Source organism: Cariama cristata, unplaced genomic scaffold (assembly GCF_000690535.1).
Source record: "Cariama cristata isolate BGI_N322 unplaced genomic scaffold, ASM69053v1 scaffold16144, whole genome shotgun sequence".
Lineage (NCBI taxonomy): Eukaryota > Metazoa > Chordata > Aves > Cariamiformes > Cariamidae > Cariama > Cariama cristata.
The window spans coordinates 19,873-33,779 of record NW_009612483.1 but is presented as its reverse complement, the minus strand read 5'-3'; the positions used below and the strand labels follow the sequence as shown (position 1 = coordinate 33,779).

The 13,907-nt window shown below is 37.1% G+C and overlaps 1 protein-coding gene across 2 annotated transcripts in view; it reads right to left on the bottom strand.

The window, feature by feature from the left end:
- Window positions 1-13,907, bottom strand: part of ATXN7L1 (ataxin 7-like 1) — a 41,670-nt gene that overhangs the window by 17,526 nt on the left and 10,237 nt on the right. For both annotated transcript variants that reach the window (XM_009698665.1, XM_009698666.1), the window contains 3 exons: window positions 8,320-8,603; window positions 3,037-3,119; window positions 1,928-2,184 (listed from right to left, as the gene is read on the bottom strand). In XM_009698665.1, coding sequence (XP_009696967.1) covers window positions 1,928-2,184; window positions 3,037-3,119; window positions 8,320-8,603 — 624 coding nt within the window. The remainder of the gene's footprint in view (window positions 1-1,927; window positions 2,185-3,036; window positions 3,120-8,319; window positions 8,604-13,907) is intronic.

Below are 13,907 nucleotides of genomic sequence, written 5' to 3'. Positions count from 1 at the left end.
TGTTGAAATTAGCGTACCAAATACAGTAAGAGCGTTTAGCCGACACCCTCTACAGCTAGATTAGTAAGTGAAGTGACTGGGAGGACCTCTTACAGCATGTAGGTTTTCTTTGCCTTTGCCTAAAATCCAATAAAACACAGTGGGAATACCTTTGCACCACAGAGCACACTGGTGACCTGCCTTTCAAAAGTAGCTTGCAAACAAATTAGATGAGAAGTGGGAGTGGAAAAGGATTCTCAGTTACAGTCTGTACAACCAAATATGTATGTGGACCTCTGACCCAGGGGGAGATGTGCATGCTGAGCAAAATCTGAAGATGATCTTCAATTTCATGAATTTATGCTGTCAGGACACAGCAGTCACTAAGACTGTGGACAGGTGCCCTCTTCTGAACTGAGCAGGGATTGCTCACCAATGTCCATCAGCTAGAAATAACTGCTGCAGTTGCTGTTGCAAGGGACAGATTGTGGAAGTGCTCCTTTGCCTTCAGGAAAAGTCGGGCAGGTCAAGCCAAGTCACCACCAGTGAAACCAGCAAGCTTTGCCTCAGCAGAGCAGGCAGCACTCACATAACCTCTCCCAGCAGCAATGCTGCAGGCTTGTTGGCTCCCAGCAAAGCAGTAGCAAGGCTTCCCTCTGGCACGGCTGCTTGCAAAAACAGACAGGACGACAGAACAGAGGCGCTGCAGCAGAAACTGAAGTGTAGATTGTACAAACACAGCGTATGTCTGCTAAAATCCTCCTCCTCATGTACCACTACCTTTGCAATCTTCTTCAGCTGACTCTCACTGAATTGCATTCCAGTTTTGCGTCTTTAACTGTAACACCTACTACAAACAATGTCTGCCTGTCCCTCTGTGCTCTTCTCTATGTAAAGACTGTGTAAGGTCACTCCTTTTACAAGAATTATGCAGACTTCTCACCAATTTATCTACGGGTATTCTTTTGTTGTCCTTTCATTCAAACAAGGCCCACCTGTGCCACTGAATAAAACTTCATTATGGCTTGATGAACACACAGAAAACATTAGAAATGGATGCCTCTAAGACTTGAGATAGCCAATACAACAAATATCTCCTTGAAATAGGGACTATCTTAGTACAAAAGCCCCAAAACGGGCACCCAGTCCTCACTAAGGCTTCTGCAAAGAAACGAAACGTGAAACAAAATAAATATGAACAAGACCAACTAGTTTAGCTCTATCTACTCCAGCCAAAACTAGTATTAAAAAACCCAAAACAAAACAACCAAACATATATAGGAAGTTTACCAGAGGATAATTGGAATTCAGTAGATCCAATACCTCATACTAGTTTTTCTACAGGGATGTCTTTAGAAGTTTGCATTGTCTTTCTAAAGACTGGTTTTGTCCTTTCTAAGAAAAATCTTCAAAATGAGGAAAGACATGCTATGTACAGTTTCAAATCAATAGCGTTAAGAACTAGCTGCTTACATTGTCATTTACACTAAATTACACCTTTTTTTACAAGATATTCCATTGATGTAATTGGTGACGTATTTGCAGAGAAAAACTCTACATAAATGTGCAGAATTTCCCCACTAATACCTACCCTAATTCATGTAACTAGAATTTTATTCCCAAATGTGCCAGAATGACTTGAATGTAAACTTCCCTAATTATTACTGACCATTCTGGCCAAAAAAGTGCTGTTAGTCTGAGAGTGAGTCAAGGGTGGACACCACTCCTTACTTCACTTCCAATCAGACCACAGGCTACCATGGACAGATTTAGCTAAATATAAGCAGGGTCTATCTTTTACTGCTAGCAGAAACTCTTCTATTAATATGTTTTCTGATGCAATAGCCTAAAGATGTATGAAATGCTTATAAAATCAGCTGTATGAAAGACTAAGACATTTCTTACAGCACCTTTAGAATGCAACATTCCACACTGGAGAACTGCTTACCTTGGAAGGACGGAATTTGGTGGTCTAGATTTTGCAGGAGATGTTACTTTAGATTCTTGCCCAGAGTTCACTGAAGATCCTGACAGAGAGTCTTGTGCTGGTGTGGGCTGGCTCTGATAGCTTTCCCTTGCAGATGGTGGATGCTCTTTGTCTTTTGCAACTTCTTTTTCCCTGGATCGAGCTTTGTGTTCAGCTAGAAGGATGTCAAACTGTTTTTTACGGCCTGGAACTGCTCGTCGATGATTAAGTGAATGAGTCTAAAAATAGGGTGGTTAAAAAGCATTTGTGTGTGCATGACATTGTTTATGAGTCCTCTATACTTCTGACACACCACAACTCTTAAAATCTACTTCAAACAACTTTAGCCACAGTTATGGAAATAAAGCTGTTATTCCACATTATCTTTGATAATCTATGAAGTAATTCTTAAGAAATGCCACTATCAAGGCTAAAATTACTTTTCCCAACAATTTTCATATGATAGAGTCTACTGACTTACCTTTTCCAAGACAGAAAATATAACTCCCATAATTTTAAAATATTAAGTAGTAACATCATTGTAGCTCTTAACTTACAATGAAAAATTGATTTAATTGGATTGAAAAATGTGAATACATTTTAAAGCAAATTTAACTGATCATCTCTACTGACAGGCAGCACATACACATACAAATGTTCATTATAAATATCTTACACTGCTGCTACTTTTTGACATGAGAATTATTACTATCACAAAGGCAGCCTCCAAGTAATTTATTACACAAAAATCATGTTAATTTTTTGCTAAAAATTGACTATACTTCAACATTGTTGCACACATGAACCAAAAAAGGAGCATTTAAAATAACACTGGTGCTTCTACATGAAACATTAATGCTTTTTGCATAACAAAATGACAAGGAAAAAAAAATCTTTTTAGAAATATCAGTGGAATAATGCAGATGCTCTGATTCAAAGAAACAGAATTACTCAAAAGAATTACCTGAAGACAGCGTCTGAATACCATACCCATTGTCTGTAAGACAGGAGCAGGTATGACCTCTCAAACTACTGTGGTAGGATTTAAACTATAACAAAGCATCTGATATTTTATCTTCTAAGAAAAATACCTTGCAGGTGAGCGATCTTGTGCAAGGTTTCTTTGTTTCAGGATCCAGTACTCCACAGTGTTTATTTGGGTCAAATTCTCTTTCTGATGGGGGGGGGGGTGGTGGGTAGAAAAACGAGAAAAAAATAGATTATTACAGACATTTTAACCAGAGCAGCTGTAATTTTTGCCTGATAGAACTTAATTCAACCAGGCTCAACCTGAACCACTGATCCCAACCCCAGCACCCCATAATTGTGCCACATGCATCACCCATACAGTTGTGCATTTTTTTGTCCTTACATGTTTCAAACTATTTAGAGCAGGATTTCAGCCACAGGCTTCACAGAAGTAAGTCTGCTTACAGAACTGTACTCGACAGAGTGGCCCAAACACAGGACCAACCCAAACACCCGCGAGTTCAACTCCCCCTCTAAGACTGGTTGCCTCTGAGGACGTGAAATGCAACATTTGCAAATCTAGCTTCTGAGTTTGGCTAAGACTAAATATCACAAGTGCTTTGAACAACATTTCTTTGACATACCCAGAAACTCAGAAAAACAACCTGTGGTGTATCAAAAGTAAATGCAAGATTACTAGTGGCATTTTAAAAACAAAATTTATCTAAATCTGACCCCTAAATCTGTGTAAAAATAACATGTATGTTAGTTCTTATTTCCCTAAGTAAAGGGAGGCATGGAATTTAAACTTTACAGAGATTGTGAAAAAAAGACGTTTACGTAAATTCTACTCACAATTAACATTAAAAGTTCATTAATATTTAATATGATGTATTTGCATATTTCAGTTTTATTAATATTTTAGTATTTATATAGCACAGATAGCATCACCTCCTTTAGGTTACGTTCATATAATTTTAGCGTTTGCACTAGAGCGCTGTAACAAAACTATGGACATACACTTTTTAGTTTATGTCACCAAAAAATCCACCATTATCTTTATATACTTCGACATCATGCATTTTAATTGGCATACTGGTTTGCTTTTGTTTGATAGTGGAATATTGCCAAAGCCTATTTTAACTATACAGTGGTGTTGCATTCAGATATAAGAAACATCCTGTACTCAAATACAACATTTAATCTGAGGATCTAAAAATTCTTTCTAAACGAACAAATCAGAGCTAAGATGAAGACAGCAATTCACAGCTATGTTACAATGTTATGACAGCATCACAGCAAGTAGAACAGCTGGAAGAAGAAACGTGAGGCCAAGTAGCCTACATTAGATGACAACTGTCATCAAGAAACGGTCTCAAGTTGCACCAGGGGAGGTTCAGGTTGGCTATGAGGAAGAACTTCTTCACTGTTAGAGTCGTTACACATTGGAACGGGCTCACCAGGGAGGTGGTGGACTCACCATCCCTGGAGGTGTTCAAAAAATGTTTAGATGTGGTGCTTCGAGCCATAGTTTAGTGGGTTTAGTGGGCATGGTGGCATCAGGTATACAGTTGGACTTGATGATCTTTGAGGTCTCTTCCAACCATAATGATTCTATGATTCTAAGATATCACAATTACTAGCAGTTTTAGGTATTCTGCTATATGGACTTAAAAATGATACAGCAAACATTAAATGGTCATGTTATCGACCTATTAGCAGAGACATATCAAAAAGTGAGCTTGGAAAAAAACAGCTGGCACTGTGTTTTTGGTGAAATCTACAAAGGGATTGAAATCCATCACAAGTAGTTGTAGTTTCTGTGGCCTTTACAGCACAACAGAAACAGAAAAGTAGCTGTGTATGACTAAATATAATCGACATTTTTTTCTACTTAATGAATGAAAACGCATGTTCATGAACTAAAGGAGTTAATTACTCCTGGTTTTTGAGTGTATGATGTTCCTATCACAGTTTCCTGAATCACCTGCCCAAAAACCTTCAATGCAAATCAAAAACCAAACCAAATAGACTAGATGGACTTATAAACATGCCTTCAAATGAAAAATCCTGAGGGTAATCATAAGGCTGTGGAACATGTTCTGAAAGTCACCAAGCAAGGACTGTTTTGGACCAACTGGGAACCGTACTTCAAAAATCAAAAGTGCTCCCTTTGGGAGCATGCAGATTGTCAGTAAGAGTGTCCCAACCAAACAAGACTTGCAGGACTGATTATAGCAAAGTCAGTTATTAGGAAAACATATAGAGGCCAAATCAACATAAGGAATTATAGTCAGAAAAAGTGGAGGCCTCCGCCATCTACTGAAGAACAAAATAACATGCCTTCCCTGAGAAACAGAAAACACTAAACAAACAGGGAACCACTTCTCCTGGCTGAAGCGTGTGTGGCTATTCCAGAGAAATCATGAACATCTAATTGCCCGCTACAGACATGCCTGGTGTGGCCAACACATTAAATGAAGATTATCACCTTCTTATCAACAACAAAAGGCAGCTTCTGACTACCTCTGTATAAGGAAACGTGTAGCGTGAGAACCCCTAGACTCCTGTGCACAAGCACAGCTTGGGAAAGCTGTTTCTCCAGAATGGATTCCACTTCTTTATGTTCGGTGGACAAAGTAAAGAGTGTTCATTATAACCTCACTGAAAGAAGAGAAAGGGCCAAAACTGAATTGCCTCAAACTCCTGTTTGCAACACAACAGATATTCTTGGTGTAAACTGGGCATCTGCATTCTTTAACTTAACCCCAAAGAGAACAAGAGCTAAGGAAGATTTAGGAAAAAAGAGGGTTTTTTTTGCAGTTTGTTACTGGGAACACTGATCCACTTAGGCTGGGCAGGTACCGACTGTCTTTTGTGGTTCCACAAGCTGTTTCCTCTCTCTCACCAAGGACAGCGCTCCTGAAAAGAGGGCAGGGTCATTCATCACCCAACCAACCACCAGCTCTCAGCAAAGAATAAAACCAAAATTCAGCCACAGTCAGGGAAATGTTGAGAGAGAGGGTGGAGGCTGCTAAAAAGGAGAGAAAACAGATGTAAACTGGCCAGACCTATTAAGGAGCTTCAAAAATTAATAGCTGTACAGTTCCACAGCAGCAGACTGAGAGAAACCTAAATCCCTTAGCCAGCATCTCATTTTTTTAAAGTGAAATGAATGAAATTCATAGGATATCTAAAATAATAATCTTTTTGATGTTCAATTGATGTTCCAAGACCTTCTTCTCAGCCTGTGCACAGTCCTGTATAATAATGGAGAGGAATCCATCATAGTGACACACAATCTACAGGCAATTCATCTACAGTGCTCTCAGGACTTCTCCTGTTTGCATCACCGCTAAATTATTGCATTGCTGGATCAATACACAAGGCAGTAGAAGCAAGACTGAACAGATTCTAAATCTGATAATGACAGAGGAGCTGTAAAAAAACAGTATGAATTCTGTGGATTCGTTAACCATATAAAAGTAAACTAACATCTATTGGAGCGCTCGGACAGTCCTGTGCAGAAATTTCCACCAGTGAAACGTAGCCTAGCCTAGAAGCTACTGCAAGTGACAGCCTAGAGACAGAATAGCAATAGAGTCACAACTCCACAGAAAAAACAAGCAAGTTGAAGGAAGGCCCTAGAGAACTGATTCTCTTTTATGAAAACATTTCAGCAAGCACTTGTACAAAAAAGGTATGAGTATGACCTACAGCCCTGCAGTGGTACTTGGTGACATGAGGAAAACAAGTATCGCAAATAGTATCAGTTTCAATTGCCCAAGTAGGAATTCAGAACTGGTTAGCTAAATCAAGCATCTAGACCATTAAAGAAAATAATAGGTTAAAAGAAACCACTCTTTTAAATTAACTTCAAAATATAGAGTTTTTCTTAGAATAACAAATTGTATCTTAGCAAGTGAAATGTAAGGTTTAAAAGCCTAATGAGCTGCTTTCTTGTAATATTTTTTCATTTTGTGGAACGCTATAAATGAACAACGGTTCTGTTTTCTTATATGCCACCTTTAACTAGTTAAGAAAGCAATCAGTGTGCTGAATCCTTTAAGGCAATGGCGCTGTTCCATACCCCACACAGCCCTAGCAAACACCTCACACTGGTCTGGAATCAAGCCAAGGTAGCAGTACCATAGGCTAACTGCCAAATTTGAGAAAATGAAAAAACTAATCCTGATATTCAGTCAAAAAATAGGGCACACATTAACTGGAAATGAAAGCATTTATCTTGTACAACTTATATTTGGTACATAACTACTGCACATCTAGAAACCATCCGAACTAACTTTCTGCCAAACTGACGAACTAATGTGGATCATGCTGCCATTAGCAAAATTAGCCTTTCAGTACACACAAGAAGTTCCTGCCCAACTCACAAAGTACTGCCAGCTCGTGAATAGATCCTGCACAGCTTCTGAAGCCGTAAACTTGAGTCAGTTACTTTTGCTTTTGGGGGGACAAAAAAAGAAAGAAAAAAAAAATTCCCTCAAAACACTTTGTTTCCTTTCATCCAGAACAAAAATATGTTTTCTGCTTTAGGGGGCAAATGCTCTACTCGCTGCCCAACAGCTTGCATGGGTCACCTCTGGGGAACTCCATGGAAAATAATTCTTCCTCCCAATGGATGGCAACCTTTCTAACGGAGCTTCTGCCCTCCCACGATGGGGCGTTCTGTGCTTCGGTGGTAGAATTGCACAGGGACCTACATCCTCAATATTGCCCTGCCTAACGCCATCCAGGGCATTTCCACATTTAATGTTGCTCCCTCAATCCCACCGTCCTGTCTTCCTGAGAAAGATCAAGATCCCCATGCTGCAAATGCCTTCACTCACATGTGAATCACAGGGAGAGAGGAGAGGAGAGGAATTATGACTTTTAAGACTTCCCCAGTATTTCCCATATCTTCTTAGAATTTTCTAGTATTTAAAACCAAGAAAGAAGATTCCTTAAAAAATCATGACTTGGTGGATAATCCAATGTCCTAAACCTCAACTGTTCAACTTGATCACAACTATACTAAAGTCACCCGACCAAGGCACATTTTCTTCTGTTGTGAACAGATCCAAATTACAGAATGGCTGCAGGAAGCCTTCTGCCTTTCTGTTTTAACGAATTTAATTCCTTATAAATTTATATTTGGCCTGTTGACCAGTTGAGAAATGCATTAAACACACTAATTTCAAGCTAAACAGAATGTGTCCTTTGAAAATATTTTACACATGCTAAGAGTGTGAAAGCTTTCTTTTTCATATATGCAAACTGGCATCTTACAGTAAAAAAATCAAACCAAAACCAGGCTACAGCATTTTGTTAGTACATTATTTCTGAGCTATAGAAATATTAATGGAGAAAGACTACCTCAAAAGATGAACTACAGCATCACTCACCTGAAAGTCTTTTGTAAGGTTTGTTACTGCTTTTAGTGCCGTTTTGGTGTTTCTTGTCTATTGATGGAGCTACAATTCCTTTGCCGTTCAGAATCTTTTCTGGTGACGGTGGCACTGACTTGGATGTCAAACCAGATTTAACCAATGTTGGAGCAGGTATGGTGGATGAAGAGGCTGAGGAGGAGGTGATGGTGGTAGTGGTTGCAGAATTCATTTTAACATTGGCACCATCTGCCTTCACTAGGTTAGGAATTTTCTCTAGACTGACTACTGGAACAGGAACGCTGCAAAACCAAAGAAAAATCTTCAACTTGTATTTTCTGTAACAAAGATTTACATTACTTAATCCCCTTCCACAGATACAAAAATTTCGATGCAAGTGACACAATATCTTAAGACCAGACTAAAATGAAATATTTAGTACCATTATTGACTATTTTTGTTCAATCAAATGTTTACAAACCAGGCACCTGTAAAGCCTGGCAATGTAGAGAATTATGAAAATTAATCTTTGGTTTTTTTTAAAGATCCAATCCCCTACTACTCATAAACAAAATAAGTCTTTGGTACTAAGCAAAACATACCCCCTTACATATACAATCTCATGCCTTTAACACAAGCATGTATTAGATATGTGTATGCTGTACTAAACTCACCATGATAATGAAGTAGTTTGCTAACAATATTAATATTTTTAAACAAACAGAAAAATAATTCATTTGCTCAGATGTGTTTGAGTGACATACAAGTTCTAGAAACAAGGAGAAAAGAGATTTTAAGCACAGAAATCTTAACAGCAGTTCCTTTAAAAGTGTTAAAATTCTCGAAGAATTGAGCATTACTAAAATGTATTTTTAATAAAATCTTATGAACTTAAAAATAAAAATTCCCAATATAATTACTAGCTTAGTTCGTCCTTTTCAGAATAAAGTTCACAATGACTACCTTCTCCTAACTTAACTACCACCACAGTGCATTTGTGACACTAACAAATGTTACCTTCTCAATTTGGCAGCAAAAAAAGACCCAGACAAATGATTTTTCAATTCCAACATTTTTTTAACATTTCTGGCTCCTATCTGCACGAGGAAATATCCAACAACGACAGCTGCTTTGTACCTACCCAACAACTCCAAAATTGGATCTCCTGTAACTATCAATTAATATATAAATTACATACCTCCTCTTACTAAAACAAACCCAGAGAAAATATATTAATGTAAAAAAGTAAATTCTCAGAGTTTTAAGCCCAGGTTTCATTGGAAGGTCATAAACGAACTTATTCAGTTCTTCCCATACACTGCCTGAAGAGTTGCTTTTGCCAAATAGTCGACTATCTGCTTTGTAATCGAATTCACACACAGATCATGGAAAGATGACAATTTTCAGACTATCATTCCACACTGAGTAAACAAAAGACAGACAAGTTTTCTTAAATACAAATGCAATGGTGATGTTTAAAAGGTAAAACAAATCCCTAACCTGGAAGCATGAGAGTCTCCTTAACAGAATTCCTATCTTTTCCTTTCTGAACTGCACAGAACTCAGCTAACCTCCACGATTTTAATCCCCAGCATAAAACTGACAGTCGAGGAGGCTGTCTCACACAGAAAAACTTCTTAAAACTTGAGGATTCCTTAATCTATTATTATCTTAAAGGTTTAATTTGACGTACACGCTTAAAGGTAAAATGAAATGTGTTACAAAGAGGGCAAAATCACTCCTTAGCAAACGGTACCCAAAGAACAATCCGCTTCCTGCACATCACTGCAGTAATTTTGCATGCAGTGCAGAGCTTCTACAAGTGCATTACTCATTTGATAAACACACAGCTGCTGTTAAATCAGTATATATTCTGAAGTATGCTGGCATGGTGCAGTTCAGGTAAGTAGAGTTTCTTGCCCGAGACCACACTGTTGTCAGTGTCCCAAGACAGGCAACATTTGCCTGTCTGCACATCACTGTATGGTTTGGGGCTGCCCCGCATTCACAAGTCTCACATAATTTCAGTCTTTTGTGTCTGAAAAAGGCACCTTCGCTGCATTCCTCCTATGAAAGGAATGGTTAACAGGTGTGATCTTTCTACAATCAGAAAAAGATGTCTTTCAGATGGCATTCTCCATGGGACACCCTTCAGAAACATCAGAAGCAGGGTCCAAATTTACTCAAGTCTTGACCTTCCTGGGCTACTGCAAAACCTCTGTTTCTCTGTAGCTGCTGAAGATGATACGCAGCAAGTGCAGCATGTGTGGCTGGAGTGGACTCTCCCATACTGGAAAGTTGTTAATCTTTGTTCTAAGGGTATTTTAGCATAGAAAAATGGACAAACCTTCATATAAATAATATGTATATAAATCTAAAAAGAAGATTTAGACACCAAGACATATGCTGGAGCTGGAATTAAATTATATGAAACTTCCATATCTTGTGGTACCACAAATACAGCAGTCAGCTAGTCAGAATACAGATCCAACAGCAGCAAAATGTAGAGCGCTGCCCTGTAACTAAGCAAAAAAAGGTAACTTAGTCACACAACCAGAATTGCATGAAGTATTTCAATGACAATGCAAACATGGGGCTATGAAAGAGAGGATTTGATCCTCTACTTTCTTAAACTGCTCTGAATTTACTGAGTTAAATGACAAACAAAGCTTGTAACATCTCAGGGTAGGAATTAATTTTTTTTGCTTTTAAACGGATGGTAATTACATTTTCTGAAAATAGGAGAATTTTTAAACTCTAGATCAAGTAGTTTTACTATATAAAAACTACGTAAAAACAAATGAACAAATCTTCATGCCCAGTTTCTAAGATTTATCTTAATTCAAAGTACTGACAGTGACAGGGTCAAGTTTATTATCTGGTCTAGTAGTAAAATACGGTTAATAAAAATGAAAAAAGTTTCTCTGTTTTGCAGTGCTCAGAATCTCAAATCCTAGGGCACATACAGATGGATCACTGTAATAATGAAAAAGGTCAAGGGAACATTTTCACTTAGTTTCGTTACAGATCAACAAGTCAACCTTCATTATGCATTTCATTGCAATGTAGCGGAAAAAAGAAAAATACTCCAGTATTTGAAGACACACATTCTATAGTACTCCTGGCAGTCTACAGTAAATTATTTGAGATTTAGAAGCTAGGGATGATAATTTCTCTCTCTCTTTTTTTTTTTTTTTTTAATGTAAGTGGGTACTGCATTCAACATCAAGGATCTCTAGTTTCATCTTAGCATAGCACATAAAGACAAATTGATAACCAAATGGCAAATTGGAAGCTGCACAGGACCAATCACCATGGTCAACTACTAAGGACTAAAAAGGTAAATAAATCACAAATGCTTATATTTATATTTGATGGTTAAAGAGAGTTCTTTTCCCAAACTGAGTTTTTTGAGTTAAAATTGAGAATTTCTTTAAAAAGTTTGTGAGAAAAATAAATAATAAGGTTTTTAATCTTATTTACTGTATTTTAAAAAGAATTTTTGAATGAAGACCCTGTTCAGATCTATTAAAAACAACTGCTGAAAGGGACAGTTAGAAATAAAACATGCAAAAACCATAAAAACTGAGGAAGAGCACACGACAACCAGTAAAAATGAGAAAAATGGGAGTACAGACAATTGCCAAAGTTAGGTCAGAAAAATCTGTGTTCAGTAAAGACAAGTTTACTTTTTTTTACAAAAGAAATTCTAATAATAGCAGCAGTATCTAACTAAAGGACAGTAAAACAGTTATTAGTGGTGCTAAAATGACCGAAATATTCAGTATTTCTTCTATACTAAGAAGGAGGCTCTCCAATCAGATAAAAATGGTTTTCTTTGATTCCCTCAGTGAGTGTAAAGTGCCAGCTGGAAAATAATGATTTTATTTTTTTTAACATAAGCAAATCTGGGTAACGTGGCCATTAGTTCTGAAAGAGTTGGAGAGATACTGAGTCTCAGCATATTAATTTCTAACTGAATATTGGAATATTTGGCGACTTAGAGAAGCTAGCTGACTGCTGCTGTTGCATCCATACTGAAAACCCAAAGAAATAATGGACAAGCTAATAAAAATAAACTAATAAACAACTAGTTCACAATATTTTTGCTGAAAATCCAATCTTGGCAAAGAAATCTGTTTTTACTTTTTGATGAGGTTACCAGTTAAGCTGACAAAGATAATTGTGAAAATGTTTCGACTTTTGAAAGGCATTATAAAACACAAATAAGAACAGTTTAAAAGAAAATGTTAAACAACATAAAATTAAAAACTAGTTTTTCAGAGATTGATAATTCAATAAGGGTGCTTGCTAGGGAGACTTCTTAAGCCATCATTACCAAGTCTGACACGACTGAAAACTTCACTGGTCTTTAGAAATAAATATAGGATTGCTGGTCATAACATTTGCTGATGGAATTAGGATCAAGGGAATCAAATAATGAAGAGACAAAGGCCGTTATAAAAAGTAGCATGGAGTGTTTAGTAAAGTTCATTAATTCACAAGGATATTTTAATACAAGCAAATGTAAAGTTACACATGAAATAATAAGCTATTCGGTCTGCAGTGGGGAAACAACATACTGGAAAATAATGACAAAAATATTTAGTGGTCACAATGGATAAGCAATACAAGCTTTTATTGTATTGTTGTGCTTATATTAAAAAACGGATACGGCAAATAAGATTAAGGACCAAATTTAGTTTTCACACATCCCTGGTTATACTGATATTGGAATATGGCTTCCAGTGTTGCTGACCAGTGGTTCAATACCAATGTTAGAAGGGCACCAGAAAAAGGCTACAAAAACATCTGAGGGCTACACAAAGTGCTTGATTATGGCAGCCTTCAAAAACTCATTCTCTTTCTCAGATAAGATAACTGATTTCCTTCTGTTTTCTCATGTTCTCGGTCAGGCAGTTGGACTAGATGATCACTGTAGGTCCTTTCCAACTGAAATTATCCTATTCTATCTTACAATATTCTAACTAGTCCTTCAGCAGAACCTGTACGAACTCCCCCAAAAAGAGTGAATTTCCCTCTTGTGGCAACTTTTTTTTAACTTCCAAGCCATTGCTTGTCACTGTCATTCCCAAACAATAAAAATAATTGTAGTATGTCACAACATTCCTTATACCTGCAGCTCCTTATTACTTGTTTTCCTTTCTTCAGGCTATTAAAATTATTTTTTCTTGCTGTTATGTGACTTTTCTGAGATTTTTTTTTTGGTCATTCATAACTACATTCCTTCTAAAAACTCAGCCACCCATTTGACTCTTTTCAAATTTGTGAGAAAAGAATTTCCCAAACATTTAAAAACAGAAAACATTGCTCTATTCTACATTGCTGGGATTGCCTGTACAATGTAACAAAGTGTGATTTAGTGTTAGAACATGTAATCCAAGTTAACTCTGCTGAATTTTGTTTCCAATTCCATGCTGAATTAGGAATATCCTTAAATCTCGACTAGCTTCACTTCTTCAACCTCAGTATGAATAATGGTATTTCCTAACACAAAGAAATACTAAGAGATAATTAAAAAAATCCTTTCAAAAGTGACATTATAAATTTTAAATTGTCATCCATAGGTATACCTTTGTGATCCT